General features: G+C 35.4%; 1 protein-coding gene across 3 annotated transcripts in view; it reads left to right on the plus strand.

Moving 5' to 3' along the window:
• The first annotated feature begins 219 nt into the window (after positions 1–219).
• Positions 220–19755, plus strand: part of ODAD2 (outer dynein arm docking complex subunit 2) — a 70646-nt gene continuing 51110 nt past the window's right edge. The window contains exons 1-9 of one of the 3 annotated variants that reach the window (XM_062494130.1): positions 220–443; positions 1604–1761; positions 3132–3327; positions 3890–3996; positions 4440–4576; positions 5600–5713; positions 8515–8732; positions 10143–10277; positions 10472–10613. In XM_062494130.1, coding sequence (XP_062350114.1) covers positions 220–443; positions 1604–1761; positions 3132–3327; positions 3890–3996; positions 4440–4576; positions 5600–5713; positions 8515–8732; positions 10143–10277; positions 10472–10613 — 1431 coding nt within the window. Of the gene's footprint in view, positions 444–1603; positions 1762–3131; positions 3328–3889; positions 3997–4439; positions 4577–5599; positions 5714–8514; positions 8733–10138; positions 10278–10471; positions 10614–19755 lie in introns of all 3 variants that reach the window. The other 2 variants (XM_062494139.1, XM_062494127.1) reach the window with 2 other exon arrangements.

Here is a 19755-nt window from a genome sequence, read left to right on the forward strand (position 1 = left end):
CCTGATTTCCCCATTTCTTTAAAATTTGCGAGTTATCTTCATCAAGTCCCCCTTCCCCTCTTGAGGGATTTAAATTAATTAAAAGAATCGCATGTTCCTAGATAGGTTTGTTTCAAATCATGGCAGCCACAGGGTATTTAAGCTTTAGAGAGCTTGGTTTGGTCATTGTGTGACAGGGTCTCGTGTCCCAGGTGGGCTCCGGTGGCGCTGACCGAGACCATGGGAGTGACACTGGCGAGAGCGGCTCAGTGGACTGCTGCTGGCTCTGGAACTGGCACGCTTGAAATCACCCCTTTGAACAAATCCCTTTTAAATCAAATCATTAAGTTTGCAGAGGAGTTCAGCACTAAACATCCTCAGGAAGCAGCATACGTCTTCAGAGAGCCCCTTGAGTGGAAAACGCAGTTGGATTCTTCAGCATTTGGGGAGGGTTATGAGATCAAGTAAGTCTGAATTGCAGAATATTTTGAAATGCAGATGCTGAACTTTGAAGAAATATTGTCCTCATGTAGTAGAAACAAAACTTTAATGTATTTGGGAGGCTGAAACAGGTGGGTGTTTTGTTGATATATACTGAAAATTTTGAGCTAAAATTTGTAGAGTGTAAAAACTCGCTTTTTGAGAGTTTGAGGCAATTCTGTCCTGTTTGTTATGCAGACCTGTTTATCTATACAGCATGCCCTGACTATTCCCAAGAGTTTTACAGCATGTGTCTAACAGTGACTAGCTGTGTCATTTCTCTTGGTGGTATGAGTTCCTCCTGTTTGGTGCGTTGACCTTGGTTGGCTGCCAGGTGTCCAGTGAGATGCTCCCCCTCCTACACTGGATGGGGGAGAAAAATACAATGAAAGTCCATGGGTTGAGATTAGGACAGGGAGAGATCACTCCCTGTCCAGTTACTGTCATCAGCAAACAGGACTCGAGTCACAGAAGTTCATTTAATCTACTGCCAATCAAATGTCAGAGTAGGATAATGAGAAATAAGATAAATCTTAAAATCTTCTACCTTCCTCCCACACCTACCTCTTCCCAAGCTCAACTTCCATCCTGATTTTCTCTACTTCCTTTCCCCAAGTGGAACAAGGGGACAGGGAATGAAGGTTGAGGGCAGTTCATTACATGTTTTTCTCTGTCGTTTCTTCCTCCTCACACTCTTTTTCTCCATCATGGGATCCCTCCCACTGAACAGTCCTTTACAATCTTCTCTATGTGAGTGCTACCCAAAGGCTGAAGGTCTTCACAACCTGCTCCAGTTGTCCCTTCCATGGTGTGCAGTCCATCAGGAACAGGCTGCTCCAGTGTGAGTGTCCCTCAGGGTCCCAAGTCCTGCCAGCAAACCTGTTCCAGCATGGTCTCCTTTCTCTGTAGGTCCGTGGATCCTTCCAGGAGCCTGCTCCAGTGAGGGCTTCCCATGCAGTCACAGTCTCCCTTGGCCTGTCTACCTGCTGATGTGCTGTAAAAAAATTTGTTTACCTTGGAAGTTTTCTGAAACATTGTTTAAAGAAATTGTTAATCACACATTACCATGTAATGCTTGAATAACATTCAAGAGCCTTCTCAATTAAAGTTCTTGTTTTAAAAATATATAATTCCATTTTTCTAGTGAAGCAACTGTTCAGTCTGAAGCCAAAGATAAAGATGGCCAGCCATTGCTTATCCTCTCAGCATCAACTCTCAGAGTTCGCAGTTTTGACCAGCTGTCCCGTTTGCTACAAGTTGCTATGGGAAAAAAGTTAAAGGAAGCACAGGCATGCCTTGAAGGTTTCCTTTCTTTGTTTTTTCATCTCTTCTCTTTCTTAAGAATTATATGTCTTCTTCAGTTCATGTTTATGAAATGTCCAGGAAGGAAGGTATGCCTTCATTTTAAGTATATGACGTGTTAATTCATGAAGGTGGTGAAAAGTGCTGATCCCAGAACATAATGGAGTTGCTATTTTTTCTTTTATTTACACAGAAATTAATAAGCCAGAAATTTGGAATAAAGTTAAAATAAACTGTTGAAACTTATATACAAATTCATATATGCTGAGTAATATCCCAGCTATTGCAACAGACAATAGGCTTAAGTTTTGGAAGGAAAAAATAATGTTTTATTTGAGGTTAATAATAAGCTTACCTATGTATGTAGTTTAATACTTCTTTAAAGCCCTACATCCTTTAAAGATAGCCAAAGAAAAAATAGTATGCTTAATGATATTCTTACCTGTACAAGGTTCACTGTGAGCACTTCCAAATTCCTTCTAACAGTGGCTTAAAAATACAGGTGTGAGTACTTCCACTGTGCCATCTTCAAGTCCTAGATTTTCAAACTGACAAGGGTCTTGGTATGCTAAACTGGGTATCTTTCCCCTACCTGGAGGTAGAAGAAATCAGTGATATTCTTTGATAATACTAGTAGAAATTGCATCTGCCTTGGTAAAATATAAATGCTCATATTGGATCAAGTTTCAGAGCCATCTAATCATGGCTCCTCTCCCTGATCAACCGTGAATATTAGGAAAGAATAATATGGACAGTGTATTATGCAGAGCCATTCACAGATGCACAGGACTTCATTTGCAGGAACAGAGCAAAATGGTTTTGTAAAACACATTGATATGCAGTTATGTCACTGTTTACCAAGAAGAACAGCTGGCATAGCTGGGGAAGTAATGGGACCATTGGGAATGCTTCTAGAAAAGCTTAAAGATGTTCTTAACACTAAACCGTATTTCCAAAATGATCAATTTTCCATGAGTTAAGCTCATTGATTTCCTGCTTTGGAATTCAGCCAGATATATTTTTGGATAAGGGGGCTGTTGATAAAGGGAACTATTTAATATTCACCCCTTGGTTGAATGAATCTTAATCTTTGCTTTGAAAAGCAGTTTTTGAAAGAAACTTTTTGTTTGTTAAGAAAAAAACCTTTTCGTTCTTAATGTTTTCATAGTCTTAAGAGTGCATTTAAATTACTGTAGAGTGATATGAAAGAATACATCACACAGTAATGTATCATGAACAGCTGTGCACATTTTAAACTTTTTATTGTAAATTAATAACCTCAAAATCATTGATAATAGAAATAAAAGTTTGTCTTTCCTGATCAATTTAAACAAAGCAGCACATGACACAATTCTGTTTCATGTTTACAGCTAACAGAGATCCTGCAGTGAAAATTCTTGGCCCTGAATATGGGACTGTTGAAGGAGAAGACATGTCCATCTTGCATTTATTTGACAAAGTGAAAAAAGAATCTCATCTTGAAACAGAATTGAAAATGAAAATCATTCTTCTTCTTCATCAGCTGGATTTGCAAGTGCTCAATAGTTCTTTGAAACAGATTTCACAGTAAGTGCATTTCAAATAGAAGCTAAGCATCTCAGTCAGTGCATTTTTTTTTGTTTTATTGTTTAATCAGGTTGGTTTCAACCCACAACATGTGTTTTTGGTGTGACAAAAAACTTTCACTGTTCACTAAGTTAATGAAAAAAATGGGTTTTTTTTCTGAAGTTTTTTTCAATAGGTGTGGGTATGCAAGTGTTTACCCACAAGTGTGGGGGTTTTATTACATATGTTTTGCATTTTATTAGCAAGTAAGTAATAATAATGTTGTTGTACAAACAACAGTCACAGTTAAATATTTTCAAGGAACTATTTACTTCTTCAGGGAGCTGTGTTAAGTATTACATTGACTCTGTTTCATAATTACAAGGACTTTGCATTAGGTATGGAACTAAAATTTTCCTAACTTGTAGATACAATTAAGAAGGTGGAATATAACCCATTTTCATATTTTTTGTTGCTTCTATTAAGACAATGTAAAGGGAAAACATTGTGTAATATTCTCGTCAAATCCCTGAGTACATACTTTTGGTTGAATATATATTGGGCCATTTTCTATTGTTTGCAGAGATGGAAGACTAAATCCAGCTGCTGTAAATAATGAAGTGAATCTTCTTAAGAATTTATCTGGGCAAGGAGAAGATACTGTACTGGAATCACTGGAATATACATCAGGTACAAATCTGATCATATCTCACACTTACATATACCTTTATTAAAGTACTTGAATTCTGTGTGAATTTCAAGAATACATTTGAAGTGTTTATTTCTACCTTAAAGTTATAATGTAAAAAAAAAAAAAGTATTTTCCAATATACAGTGGCATTCCTCAACCTTTACATACAGAAATAATCTCCCAAGTATATTAATATTTTCAATTGAAGTAGAGGAAGAGAAATGAGTCCCTGATACTGAATAGCACTAAGCACAGTTGTAGGTCTTGGTTGGATTGGGCCATGGGTTACAGAGTTTTGGATGATTAATACTTAACAGTATGAATTCTTAAAAGAATTCATTGTTTTTGGAATTTGATTTGCATACATGTAATATTAATCAACAAGCATAACTATTAAAATGTTTTTAAACTGGATACCAACACTGATGCTAATTGATTGCAGATTACATGTTCTCTAATGGATGCCGAGCTCCTCCCTGGAGACAAGTGCATGGAGAAATTTGCTATTTAGCCATCAAACCACACGACACTGATCCTTTGTATATCACTTGCAGCACAGCAGGAGTGTTTTTAAATGGAGTAAGTAATAATAAAGGATACCATTGGGTAATGAATATTTTTATGGGCCAGAATCAAAACTTGGTCATGTTTAGGGTAGTTGTATTAGGGCTGTAAGACCTGCAGAGCTAATGATTTGGTACAGAAGGAAGAGCCGTAGTCATAAATGTATGGTAGTTTTCCTCATATGTTTGAAGTGCTTTTTCTGTGTCTTGTGTTAGGGGTGTATGCTACACTCTTTGCTAGCAGTGTTAGATAACAGTTCTTCACACTTTCCCTATTTAAAGGCACTGTGGGACTTGCCCCTCTAGTGACTCATTGCTCTTGATCTGAGGTGCACTATTATTATGTGGGGCTAGTAGAGCTTGCTTTGGTCTTTTTATAAATGATAAGCAGTTCCTTCTTCTTTCAGCAGCTGCTTTTTAGAAATTACTTCTCTCTTTTCTCCTTCTTTTAATTTTGGCTACCTTCTTCCTCTCAGATACATTTTGTTTAGACCCTTATATGTGTTAAGTGGTGACCAGAGCTCTTACATTCATTTTGAGGAGGGACTGGTGTCCATCAGGCATAACTTCATAAATTGATTTCCTAAGAGTTGAAAAATCCAGGGGAAGTTTGACTTGGCACATTTTTAATGGACGAAGTTCATGAAGCTCAGGAGCTGGGTCACGTTATTTTCTGTGCCTTTTAGACATCTGCCATACTGCACGGGAAGCTCATATTTACTTGATTTTTTGCCATAAGCCATACATTCTTTTCAGTGGAACTACATAGGGTACAATTAACTGATGGGTATTGTCTGCAAAATCCTGTGTAAGATCTTGATCATCTGTTGGAGTCCATGGAGATGATCCAAACATCTTTATGAAGCATATTTGAAGTTTGGTCAACTCTGCTGAGTGTGAGACTTCTTTATCTAATTATTACAGCATGACCTTGGTGCTCTTTTGCACTATTTTATGATGCACATTAAATTACCTGTGTAAAAAAGTGTAACTATTAAAGTATAACTATTAACAATTTAAAATATTTTCTTTTCTTAAGGGTCAGCTAAAGGGTAAAGATATTGACTATGAAAGAAAAAGTGATCTATATAAAGACATTGTCACATTTTTAAGGGAGAGATCACCTAGATTTGTAGAAAATATGGCTAAACAGGTATGCATTTATTGATATTTGGTGTACTTCTTTGTGCAAATGTGCATTGGTAAGAATTACATTGTAAACCTGGCTGAACATTCATATTTTTTTTATCAAAGATAAATATATGATTAAATGAAGAATTTTAAAGACTGGATTTCTTTTTAAAATTACTATTTATTTCAGTTTCTAAAAAATGTTTCTTTTGTAAATAGCAAGTAGTACACCATCTTATGTGTTGTTCTATCATACTTTTTGGTGGGGTTTGATCCAACATGTGAGGTCAGCTTCTAATTTTGCATGAAATATTTTGTCTGTCTTCTGGTCTTGTTCTTTATGGAGCAGTGGAAATGTTAAAGCAGGAAAATGTGGTATCTGTATGGAAAAGGTCAGCTTTTTATTACAATGTTTTTCTGTGATGAAAACCACTTAAATTTTTATTTTCATTTTTTGTAAACCAAACATAAATAATTGCCCAACTTTTTTATGAGAACTGCCTGATTTAAATATCAGAGCTGAGAGTTAAGTATCCAGCTTACATACTTTCTCTCGCTTCAGACACTGTAAAATGCAAGTGATTTGGCTTTTTTTAGAGTTCTATACTAGCTAGAATCACACAGTACCAATAAAATTTTAGTTGTTTCATTGTTCCTGATAGAACTGGGTTTTTTTTATGTTTCTAGTGTGGTTTTAACAGATAGCTTGGTGGTAGAATTCCTTACAAGCCAAAACCTGTCAAGAGTTTCATTGTGGTTATTTATATGCAGTTTTAATTATTGCAAGTAAGAAGTAACTAACAGCAAAATATCCTTATTGTTTAGTTCTGATTTCCTGGGATATAGGGCTGATATTTTTTTGACATAGATATTTGACAATTGTGAAAGAACAGAGCATTCCAAGTCATACACATAAATACAGTAGCTTATATTAACAGTACTGGAATTAGATTTGTGAGTTGTTCTGTTTGAAAAGGTATTAAGTTCAAAATGTTATTTATCTCATAGACAAGTATTTTTTTAATGTTATACCTACATATTGGTTTACACTTCATAAATAGGACAATATATGAATGTTTTTAGACATTGGTTTAATTTATTTTCAGTGATTAGGCTTCATTCAATTACCATGAAAGGTAAAATATGGTAACATTTCACCATTTTTTCAGATCTAATCCTAAATGTAAATATAGAATAATGTTACTATTGATAATAACTTGCCTTTATTTACTAGTTTTCTGCCCTTATGAATATATTGTAACTTTTAAAGTTACATTTAATAAGTTACATGTATTATAAAAGAGCAAATGAACAGAATTTTTCCTGTTTTCCTTCAATTTTCATGTAAATCATTATTCCCTGGCTGTGTAAATAGGTTTATGCAGAAGAGTATACATTATGCCTTTTAAATGGTTTAGGAATGTCATATAATCTTGCCTTTCTGAAGCACTGGTTCAGTAGATTCTGCTTCTTACAACTAGAATTTAAACAAGTTCATACTGTAGAGCTGCAGAGCCTTTGAACCTGAGGGAAAATCTCTGCTCTAGAACTATGAAATGCAGAGAAAAGCTATATTTCCAAGTTTGCCTAAATGAAGTAAAATATGAGTGAAAATAGTTTTGATTTGTTTTCTGAGGAGAGGAGGTATATTGCAACACATATATTGCAATACCAATTAACTTTTATATTATCTGCCTAGCCTTGTTTAAGCTAACACTCAGAATTGCTGTGTTTGCATATAGTGCTGTAGCAAACATACTTTTAAAAGTATGCTTAACTGATCAAGCTACAGCACCAATTCCCCTGTGATTTATCTAGATTATCATGTGCTAAATTGTCTTGTCTAGAGTACATTTTCAGAATGAGAGCCTTAGCATGAGTTGGTTTGGAATTAGACACTTGAGTTGGCAAGGCTTCAACAGCCGATTCTCATCAGGGACTGGTTGAAAACAGACCCTGCTGTGACAGTCTCCTTAAAACTGCTGTGAATCAGACACACAAAGGAATGCCTTCACCTATCTGCTACTGGCAGCTGCAATAACAATAATAATAATAATAATAAGTAACGATCGTATGTTGGCTTTCCTGTAAAAATTGAATGTGTTCCAATAGAGAATAAGAGTTGACAACAGTCCTTTCTGTTCTGTATATTATTGATCAGCCATGGTACTAGACACTGACAGCTGAAGGACTGGTAGGTGCCACTCAGCTCCATTTGTGTATGTGACTTGTTCAACAGTGTTTTGTCCTGAGAGATAGAAGATGAAAAAAATTAAAGGGAATGTGTTTATATTAATTCTAAACTATATCAAATTAAATTACTTGGAACTGAGGTCTAGCCGTTTATGAGTGCCTATTTTCAGTTTTATGTTCATTACTCTTTTTTTTGTGGGATTTTTTTGTAAATCCTTTGTGCAGGGAAGTAGTTTTTGTGTAAATGATCCATTGAAAACAGGATGGCTGACTTTGCAATTCTAAATCTTAAAATTAATTTGGACTTAGGTTCTATGAAAGTTCTTGTTTCACAGATTTTTGACGTATTAGAAATCAAACAACACCAAATATTCAGGAATGTTCTGGAAGTTTCAAGTTTATCAGCTTGATTTACTTAAAAAACTTCAATTTGCATATGATAACTGCTGCTTTCCAAATTAATGTTTTGTTCTTTTAAAGACAATATAATTTTGTGCTTAGAATTTAATTCTACCTTTAATGCCTACAGTTTTTAAGCACAGACTCCTAGAATTATGCTTATAACTTACTGTTTTGCTATTCATTATTCATATAGCAATGTGAGTGACAAACCGTGTCTCTTTTTATTAGGAATACAGATTTTTTAAAGAACCAGCACACAAGAAAAATTATCAGCATGTGGAAGGTGTTGAGATTTCTGGCCAATTGCAGAACTTTCATGATTTTACAGAAAACAGGAGAAAAGGAAAAGTATGTGGGAAAGGGAAAAGTTCTTCAGCGGGACCTCCTGGTGAGAGGTCAAAACCGTGTATGAAGTGGAAGAGCAGTGGGCTTTCTGCTCCCCAAAGATAAGTAGTTATCTTTAAAACTAAATTTGCCTATAGATCTCTCTAAACTGTGCTAATGATAGGCTTTCCATTATTGTCTTAGGTTAGGAGGAATAAAACAAAGCTTACTACATGTTAATTTCTAAAGAGAGAGATTGGACTACCAAAGAGAGTTCTCAAGTTTTTACTGTCATGGGACAACTTTGATGTTGTTAGGTCATTTCCACAGCAAGGCAGGGAAGGAACTTGCAATCATCTGCAGTACTGGTTATCCAGGACTGTGATATCATATTTTTGGTGTAAAATGCCTTTTAAAGCAAGACTGATTAGAAAACCTGATCGAAACCACACTTTTTGAGGGAGGTAAAAGAGGTCCAGGATAGAAAATTAGAATGACTCTTATTACTGCCACTTTGTAATGATTTTGTATTATATGAGCTACTTCTCTAAGTCTGCTTAGCAATGATATTCACCGATGAGATTATCTCAAAGTTTAAACACCCAAAATAGAGTATACATATATTGGATATTGTTGAATTTTTCTTCTGAGATCAGAACTCTCTTTTGAATTCATGTTTCCTGATTTTGTGTTAGTGGAGGAAGAAGAATATCTGCAGAAAAGCTTTTCAATGTCATCCTACAAAAAATAGTATCTTTCTCAAGTCTGCCAATTTAACAAGTTGCAAGAAGCATTTTAAGAGATTTTGGATGTAACCTATGGTTATCAGTTAAAAAGAAATTAGCTTTCCAGAACAAGAGCTAACTTTTTTCCACAGTAATTGTTAAAGTCTTGATGTCGTGAAATTGACTGCAATCATAAGTTACCTCTTTTTTTTTCTTCTGACTGTGATACAGTGACCAGCTCAGGCTCAAAAAGACATTTTGCTTTCACAACATTGTCATTTGGGGACAAAAAAAGCAGCAGAGATTGTGGTCAGTTAGAACTAGGAGCTCTTTTGGAATATGAGGAAAGTAATATATATTGTATTCAGCATGATTACAGCTGTGGAACCTCTCAGTGTGTGGAAGAACTAGGCAGACCAAAACTGCCTGGAAATAAGATGACTAGAGGAGAAGAAGAAAGATGCAGAAACTCATGTGTGGGAATGGTAAATAGGGTAAATGGTGTCTGTTCTAGGACAAAAATAAAGGGCATCAAATGAAAATGAGCCAGTGAGATCAGTTCAGAACAAAGGGAGAGATGTCTTCATACACCACATAGCTAAGCAGTCACATTCTTTGCCAGAACATAAATTCATTTGATCGTTTGAGTTCAAAAAGAAGCCAGAGACATTCATTGAACTCTTCATCCATCCAAAACTGTTAATGCATGGACAGTCAGGAATTCTCTGCATCACAGTATGCTGAAGAATATTCTGGAAAATCTAATTTCTGTGGTTTTTTTGGTTTTTTTATTTTTTTTTTTAATAAACTCAAATCCAGTATTGACAATGCTCCAAAAAAGGACTCTGAAGAAAAAGGAAAAAGTAGTACTGTACCTCTGACTACAAAAAAGAAAGCCAGTGGCAAATCTAAAACGGTTAAAATTCAGGAAGCTTCAAAATGGTATGGGTGACTTATTTTTTCCTCCCTCATTTTTTAATATTCCCTATCTGCAATAATTATCATTATACTTACCATTTGGTAATGTCAGTTGTATTTTTCTAGTTATTAGGCGGTGTTGTCATACCTGTTTGAAATATGCTTGTCCATATTACTGTTTATAATTACTTGAAATTAGTGATTCTGTTTATTTTTAGTAAAGCATCAAGCAGCCTTGAAGATGTTGGTGAAAGTTCCTCAGAGACTGATGAAGATGAACAGCCTGTACGTCGTCAGGAAGGAAACACTGATTTGTCAGCTGAATACTGGGGAATTCAGAAACTTGCAAAATATGTAAAAGTAAGCATTGATAAATTGTTTAAAATATAAAAAAGCTACATTTGAGGAGACCAGACCAGTTCGTTATCCTTTCCACTTTCATTATACTTTACTATACCCCTGCGGTGTAGCATTTTCAAATCCTGGAACTGTGGACTTTCCTATCACGCACTTTCTTTTTAATCTGCTATTTTTGGCTTATATAGCCCTTTAGATTAAACCATCTGTTCAGTGTTATTTAAAACGTAAGATGGCATAATCTCTTTATTAATTATTGGGTTTCTGTTTTGCTTTTTGTATGGAACTTTCCAAGAGATTTCTTTATGTGGATAATAACTTTCAAGAGTTTTTATTAAAACTGAATAGTTGCCTAAAGTCTTTCATCAACTGTGATTAATGCATGTCTGAAATAATTCTAACATGGTCTTGTGTCTGGATAGATGCTTTAGTGGACAAGAAAATGTATGATAAACAGGCATCTTCTAAAACAAACCAAAAAACATTTTTACACAGACTTGTTGAAAATCTTTTGGAACCTATAAATATAGATAGTTAGAATTCTGAATATGTCTGAAACAGATCAGAAACCAAACAGCCCTTTACTATTCTGGAAAACTCTAATTACGTTTTTCCCTCAGGAGAAGTTCCTTTACAAGTTTGTACTGGAATTTATGTTCTGTTAAGTTGCTAATAAAAGCACTGGCTTGTTTATTTTTTTGAGTGCAACTACAGAGTATGCACATCCGACAGATAAAATGATGGTGCTGGCTTTCAGTGCAGCAGAAAGAGCAGGTCATATGAGGAGCAGCTGAGGGAGCTGGGCTTGTTTAGCCCGGAGAAAAGGAGACCCGGGGGTGATCTTATCACTCCTTCCAACTGCTTGAAAGGAGGTTGTAGCCAGCTGGGGGTCAGCCTCTTCTCCAGAGTTGGGACAAGAGGACATGGCCTCAAGATATGCCAGGGGAGGTTCAGGCTGGACATCCAGAAGAATTTCTCACTGAAAGGAAGGTTAAGCATTGGAATGGGCTGCCCAGGGAAGTGGTGGAGTCACCATCCTTGGAAGTATTCAAGAAATGACTGGATGTGGCCCTTGGTACTGTGGTTTAGTTGACGTGGTGGTGCTTAGTCAAAGATTGGACTCGATGCTGAAGATCTTTTCCAACCTTTATGGTTGCAAGATTCTACAGTTAAATACTTGTGAGGAATAAGCAAAGTTTTGGCTCCTCACAATCCTTGTAACTATTGTGGAAGAGTATCTCAGTCTTTTAAAATGCCTTCAGAGTACTCACACTGCTTGTTTTCGGTTCATGTCTGTGGGGCCTTGCTAGTGGACCTGGCAAAGAGACACAGACAAACATGGATAATACAAGCCTGTCCACATTTATCTTTTCTAGGTTGGACCTCTGTATTTTTGTCATTTTTGGCTATGGTAAAATCATCCTTTGCAAATGTTACTTTGAGCATGTAACTTGCTCAGCTATTCCTAATGCTGAACACAGCACGTACATATTTTGCATTATAGAATTCTTCCTCCTTGTATGTAATTACAGTTCAAGAGGTTGTTTTCAAACCTTTCAGTTTGCTAATAGCTTGTTTCTGTCTGTATTATGAAGCAACTCTTTGTACTTTTCTGAGAGCTCAGAGAAACAACCATGTTACTTTTTAGTAAACACCCAAGGTCATCCTGGAGAAGATACTTGAAATTCATTACTGTTGATGAATTCCCACTAATCTTTTAATTGGCCCATTTATGTACCACCCTCTTTACTGACAAGGCTCTTCTGTCCTGGTTACTTAATTCTCAGACTCCCTTTCCTCTCTGGATCCTTCATGTAGTCATGTTTAGATTTTAGTACTGAACCTAAATCAGTATTGAAATTCAAATTTACATTTGCATAAAACTATTCTGAAAGAAGAGTGAGAATGACAAACCGGAAAGTATGTTTTTCATGCACCTCTGTTTTAGAAATTGACTATATTTTGTTCCAGCTGTGAACAAACAAAATTACATAATGGTTTAGAACTAGGAAATGACAGGGCAGCATTTTTAATCAGATAGTGAGTACCCACTAAGTTTACAATATAAAATTCAATAATACAAAAAAGTTTTGTTGTGAAAATTCAAATGTATACTACTTTATGTATTCATGCACACCTGAGTCTTCCAATCATTCTTTAAGTTAGATGTAAATTAAAATAAGTATTTGAAGATATACTTAAAATAGTTCTGTATTCATTCTTAGCTGCATAAAGCAAGAACTCCTTAGTGTGAGATAAAGCTGAAAAGAGATGCCTCAGTGCCATACCACAGACAGTGGTTGAAATGTTTTATTGATGGAGTGCTACTTTAGCTTGCACATGGTATTCATTTTAATTCAAGTACAAATACTGCATTTCTGGCCAGACTTGCGAGATTTTTTGGCATTGTTGTTGTTCATGTAGGCAAGTGTTCATGACACATGCAACATAAAAGAAAATAAATTTGTGATTGTGTTATTTAAGTATCTACAAGCATATTTATAATAAGCATGAATTTCAAAGGACTTGTGTTGTTTGCCCATCTGAAAAAATTAATAAAATTCCTTAAATAATAGTTGATTGAGATACCAAGAAAATACAGTAATTTGTAGATGCAATGATTCTTTGAATGTCTGCTTAATTCAATGTGAATTATCCTTCAGCAAGACTCTATAAAAAGATCCATTTGCAAACAAAAAGCTCCCATAAAACCTGAAGGATACCTAGTTTTTATATAATGTTAGATTGTCATTAAATGTTAAAAAGAGAGTTGTTGTTTGTATAAAGCAAACTTGAAAGATCTGTGAGTTGTGCCTGTAGGCTTTGTACTTGTATTCCTTTTCATGGAGAGAAAATTCCAGTGCTGGGGAAATTCCCTTGTGACTTTTTGCCCTTCTCCACTCCTTTTCCTTTCTGGGAAAGTGTGTCCCTGTTGGAATTGTTCCGCTGGGAAGCAGCTGCTTCTGTGGTCTGGCTCCTTGTCCTACCTTCCAGTTTCCCTGAGCTGAGAAGCCGGAGATGGAGCTTGTGTGTTCCTGCCATGCCTCCCCATTGACTTAATGAGCAGCAAAATGGATCAGTGAGCTTGGTGATGGCCTTGTGTTAGGCATCCTTTGGGGCCTGAGTAGATAAAATGGGAATGAGGTGCTCTGTTGATGTTTATAACAGTGAGACTCACCCAGCCTACTTCAGATTTGGCATTATTAAATTGGTACTTCTGAAGGATTGCATTTCTGGAGGAGGGACTACATTTTACATCTGAAAAATTGTAGTAGGATGAAGGAGTCATCTTTTTCAATTTTCCTTTTACTAGAAAAAGGGAACATCAGGTAGAAATGCAGAATCTTCGAGGCAGATCTGGGGCTGTTCACTGGGAAAAAAAGAAAAAAAAAAAGAAAAAATGTGGTGAGAGCTGGGCTTTGTGCTGCCCACAGTTGATCACTGACTATTGGCAGTTTTATGATAAGACTGAGATGTTGATAGGTGAATTGGGCTGGTGACTGTGCCAGGAATAATGCCAACATCCAGAATAAATATTTAATCCCTTCAGTCCTTGTGCTGTTTGAATTTGGTTCCCTGTAAGGGTGTGATTTAGATGTACACCTATGCCAGGATGAGGATGAATAGAGTTCTGAAGGACCATGTCAGTTTCAGAATTCATCCTTCAGCTTCTTCTGTGGAAAATCATTCCACTGGCTATATTTCAGAATTATGCTAGTGAAACCAGTCAAATCTCACACTTCATGTAATATATCCTTTAATTTCATATCTGCTTGGAATTACTCCAGTGCTAAAGACCTCATTCCCAGAACAGTGTTGTGTGTCTTTTCTACTTTGGAATTCTAGATGGGCAAATCTGCTGTCTTGCCCCAGCTGCTTGTGCCCTGTGCCAGGCCCAGGAGCTGGAGAAAGGCAGTGGCATGCACAGGAGCCAGGGAGGATGTTCCCTAAGTGTGGCCTTGAACAAATGTGTCCATGTGCAAATGAGAGTTGTGTGGTTTAGCAGCTGATGTGTACAGCAGCTCTAAGAACCAGTCATAAATTTATGGCACTTGTGAAGACATTGATGTGGCTTGTAGTTTTTTCTCAAAATTTACATTCAATAGAGGACAGACAGTATTTTTGAACTGCATAATGGAAAACTATAGCTTTCTTAAGTTATAATGGAATGGTATTGGAAACATTCCATATTATTAAGATTGCACTGGTGCTCATTATAAAAATTAAAATCAGTTTCATGAGCCATGTATTAAGAAACCAATTTCATTTTGGGATTAGCAGAAAAGTAATTCTATTTTATTCCAATGTGCAGGACCTCAGAAAAAGACATGAACATCCTACCCTAAGGAATGAAATGAGTCTTCAAATACAAATTATTTAAAGTGAAAAGTCTAAAATCTCTGTTGTTTATGGATGTTCCTGTAGTCTTGAAATCTGGCCCTATATGCATGATGGATACAAATGCTAGGATCTAATAGCAGGAGTAAAATTTCCTAATCTTGCTCCTGTCTTCCAGTATTAGCCAAGATTTTATTTTAAAATTCAGAAAAGAATGTGATTACTGGGGGTAAAAAGGAAATAAAAATATGTGAAAAATTCAATTTATCGTTAAGAGATGTATTTTCTAACAATCTAGATAGTGCTGATCATGAAACAGAAATATTTTTATGATAACTTCACTAGGTAGGAAATATTTGGCAAATGGTGAACTCTCAAATTATTATTATTATTATAATTGGCAACTTTGAAACACTGGAATAGCTCCCTCTTCAAAATACCATACAATCATTCTTCATCCCAAGAGACATATAAAATTCATAACAACCGGCTGAATTTTGACCATTAACACCAATACCATCTCTGATGAATTTCTGTGTAGTGAAGGTTTAATTAATGTTCACAGGGTCACACATTCCTTAGAATTTCATAGATGATGAGATGAAAGACAATCTAGAAACCAAGAAAAAATAAGTAAATGCAATTCATTAAAAAAGGGGAAATAAGAAATGGTAGATGAAAAGTAAAGGACTGAGGAAAAGAATGTAAAATACATTATTTTAACTCTCTTTCTGCAGGGTTGTATTCTATGATGAAAGCAGGTAATGAAATTAATGAGCTATAATTTTTACACCATAACTGTAATACCTCTAAAATAGTAGTAAATTGCCACAGTTGTCTCAATCTGACTTCAGATTTTATATTCATGAAGTAGATAATCAAATTGTTATGTTTCCTAAATAATTAGGATGTGATTGTGTCTGAAGGGTAGCAAGAGTTTTAAGCAGTGAGAACAATGTTCTGCATTGTTTTTAAGTGTTCCACATTGATCTAGGCTCAATTTAAGCACAGCTCACTCTACACACTGTTAATTCCAGAGGCACGCCTGTGCTTCAGCCATGTCTTCACCCATATTTGTTTTTCCTGTGCTCTCACTAAGTCTCATTTCTAAGTTTGTTTTATTTCTCCAGAGAACACCTGTCTCTTAGTTTTTCATAAACTATTGCTATAATTTTGTTTTCCTTGCAAGTTTTTTTTTTTTTTTGTGTAGTTTCAAATGACACTGCCTCTTCTGTCTGTTCAGTGCTTATAAAGCTTCACCAGTCTGCAGGCTCTCCAGCAGTCTGCAGAGGCAATGGTCCTTCCTAGTTCAACCTCATTAACTTTTCTTCTCAGATTCACATCCCTGGTTCCCTAAATTAGTTGGATACATAAAATTAAAATGGCTGTAATAGCATTAAGGCTTTTATCCTCTTTCTGAGCCAATTACTGGAAAAAATCAGAATTGCAGAGGCAGGTCTGACACTATCACACAAGGTCAGTAGCACATCTCTGTTAGGGACAGCAAATGTTTCATCTCCAAGTCTATTGTCAGGGTTTACAATGTTAAATTATTGTTAACAGTAGTGCTGTTTGTGTGGCATTTTTTCTTTGTTAAATTTAATCCTAGACTCTTTTCCCTTTCTCATTCAATCCTATTTGCTTCTAATTTCTACATGTTCTTTTTAAAACACATACATGCTTTATTTTCCTCAGATGAATTGTCCTTACCAAATTGTCCAGATGCATCTGGACAAGAAATAACACTCCTAAACTGAAAGTCTCACAGCGGAGTAGAAGATAAACTTGCACTGCTAAGATATTATATATTGTCTTGGCCAGGTTTTCTGTGGTTTTGGGGTCACCATTTCACTTCTTTCCAAGTTTGAGGTTTAAGAAGTTACTAGGAAAATATTCTATTGTTCCCAGTCCAAAGAAGTAAAAGTTCATATGTTTGCACATGAACTGTTAGACTCTTACCTCCTCTATAGCAGAATCCAATTTCTATGAATCAGAAAAGGAAAGCTAACAGGATTGGGTACATGCCTTGGAAGAGTTTTCAAGCGGGAATCAATGCTTGCCTAACAAAACCTCAGAAAATAATAGACAATCTTTTGTTTGAAAATTCATTTCTTTTCAATTTCAGAAAAAATATGGCAATTTAAACTCACTGTATCTGGGTCATGACATATATGTCACTTCTGCCACTGTGTAGGGTCAGGGTCAAGGTATTAATCTGCAGCTAAAACAGTGCAGCTTGTGTGCATTGTTGTAGTCCAGTGTGAATGTTTTGAAACGTTGTGATGCCTGTGATTTTCCACTGGCTTTACTTACATTAATCTGTATGGTTTACATACTGCCAGGCTGGAGCTAAAGAATGCCAGAAGATTCAGGAAGTGGGTCAGGGAATTATTCCATAACTCAGTTATACTTGTCTATAACTCATGTCTTAACAAGTTGCAGCTTGTATGTTTTATAAACTAAGATGAAAAATTGTTACTAGTATTTAAACCATGACAAAACTCTGAGTGTTTAGAGATTCACTAGTATAGAAAAATTGCCTTGCTGAAGCATATTATGTATTTTATACTGCAATACTCAGTCTTTCATTAAGCTATATCAAAATTTATTTAGAAGTTAAAGTATTTTCTAGCAGAAAATTACAAAATTTTCTCTGTGACATAAGAAAGTAAAGTTAAACAGAAAATAAAAGCGTCTCAAACCTTTAAGAATTCTGTTCACATTTCACTTTTTTTTTTGATTTCTTGTTTTGTAAAAATAACAGTGTTGCTTTGGGTTGGGATTCCAATTAAACAGTTTTTTTTCCTAGGAGGTTTTTTTTTTTGTTCTATTAATGATTTTTAATTTTAAAAATCTGGTATAACAATAATTTGACCTTTTTTGGGCTATCACATCATGCTGTTTTGTTTGTTCAGTATTTTAAAAAAATATATTGACTTGGTATGTTTGGTCTTAATTTTGTCAAGTGTATTGTAATTGCCATTCAGATTATATATACCCATAATCAAAACTGGGGTATTATACAGAAGAATGAAAAAACTGCCCACAAATGGCAATTTTTTTCCTGTTACTCAGGCAAAATAAATTTCAGCCATTGGTCTAAACATTAAAATCTTTGACATTGCCATCACTCATGTTCACTCTAAATCATAAACCAAATTAAATAAATTAAGAAAACACCCTTCAAATAGGTACTGTATTTATAGAGATACTTGTGAGCCAAAAACGGTATAACTTTAATTGTACTTAATTTTGCTTTCTCTTGGGAAACTGAAATGCACTGCAACTTGATTGTAATGTTTATGTGTTTTCATTGATATATTTTCATTTTGCTACAAATTGGGCAACACATTTGGAATAATATTCTTTATAACCCTGTTTATACTTTTATTACTTGTACTCTTATAAATGCCTTTAGTTTTCAGTTGAAAGGGCTGGCTCTAGAGTAAATTTTGTGTCTTTCTTTCCTAGCCTGCTGAACTGACATCATCAGTTCAAAAATGAAAGCTTTGTATTGATTAGGAATTATTTAATTGGAATTGGACATGTGCTATTGAAACTTAAGCCTGCATATTTCATTATCTATTATCTGTATCTATGATCATATTATCTATTATGCATTAATTTATGGGGAAGAAAATAAGTAAATATCAAAAACATTTATTGTTTAAGAAATTTCGTGGTAGTAAATAACAGAAAACAGGACAAGAGCACAATGTAGGAAGTCATTGACTCCATCTACTTGCCTCCAAAACAACACCACTTCTTTGTCTTCTGGACAAATACTTCTCTACCTTTTCTTTCCTGTCATGGAGATTTCATGACTACTTTAAGCAATGTATTCAAGAAATCAAATATTCTTACTATTAAAGTTGGTTTTGCTGAGTCTTTTTTTTTTTTAACCAAGCGTAGATCAGCCCTGCTGCTGTTAAACCCCATTATTTCTTGTCTGGACCTGGAGAACAGATGACTGGCATTGAAAGTGTTCTTTAAACTACCTTCCTATTGTCTTCTTCAGAATAAACAGTTCCAGTTCCTTCAAGTTTTCTATGAAGATCGTAATTTTGAGATACTTTGGCATCCTCTGGTATTTATCAACTTTCTCAGTACCTTTTTTGAAGTGGAATACCTAGAATGAATGTAGTACTTAAATTTGAGCACTTCCAAACCAAAGCAGGAGGATTTCTCGTATCTTACAGGTTACAAATCTGGTTATAAGTCTCTCTGTAAAGTTTGCTTTTTCTGTTTGGCAATGCTGTGATATTGGTAGATAGTATCAGTGTTGTGTTCTGTTGCTAACAGCAGATTTCTTCCTACAGTTCTGCAAGCTAATCATGGCATTGAACCATGCTGGTCCCTCAGCACCATAGAGCAGTCCATTGAGCTCATCTAGTATGAAAACATCTAAGTTGTCTAAGTACTTACTGACTAGTTATGTCCTTAGCATAGCCTGTGTGTTCACTAGGCTGTCAGAGACATTAAGTAACCATTAGCAAGATATAGTAAAGATGAATGCATTAAAAAGACCCCTTAATGCTTTTGCTTTCTTGGTTCCATTTGTTGAAAACTTGCCGTTGACTAACAGGGTTTTTCCTCTCAATTATTACAGAAGTCAAAGGGGTGGTTTGAACTTGTGTGTTCTTGGTAACTGTACTTTGGGTTGAGTCTGTATTTGCTTGTGTTTTTCTTTTATTTTCTTTCTTTTTTAATCTTGGCAGTAGTTTTGTATTTCTCAGTTGTTCTCACTTGTGAGCTTCAGTATTGTAACAGACGTTACACATTCAGTGTAAGAAGATGTTTTACTGAT

This window comes from Cinclus cinclus, chromosome 1 (assembly GCF_963662255.1).
Source record: "Cinclus cinclus chromosome 1, bCinCin1.1, whole genome shotgun sequence".
Taxonomy (NCBI): domain Eukaryota; kingdom Metazoa; phylum Chordata; class Aves; order Passeriformes; family Cinclidae; genus Cinclus; species Cinclus cinclus.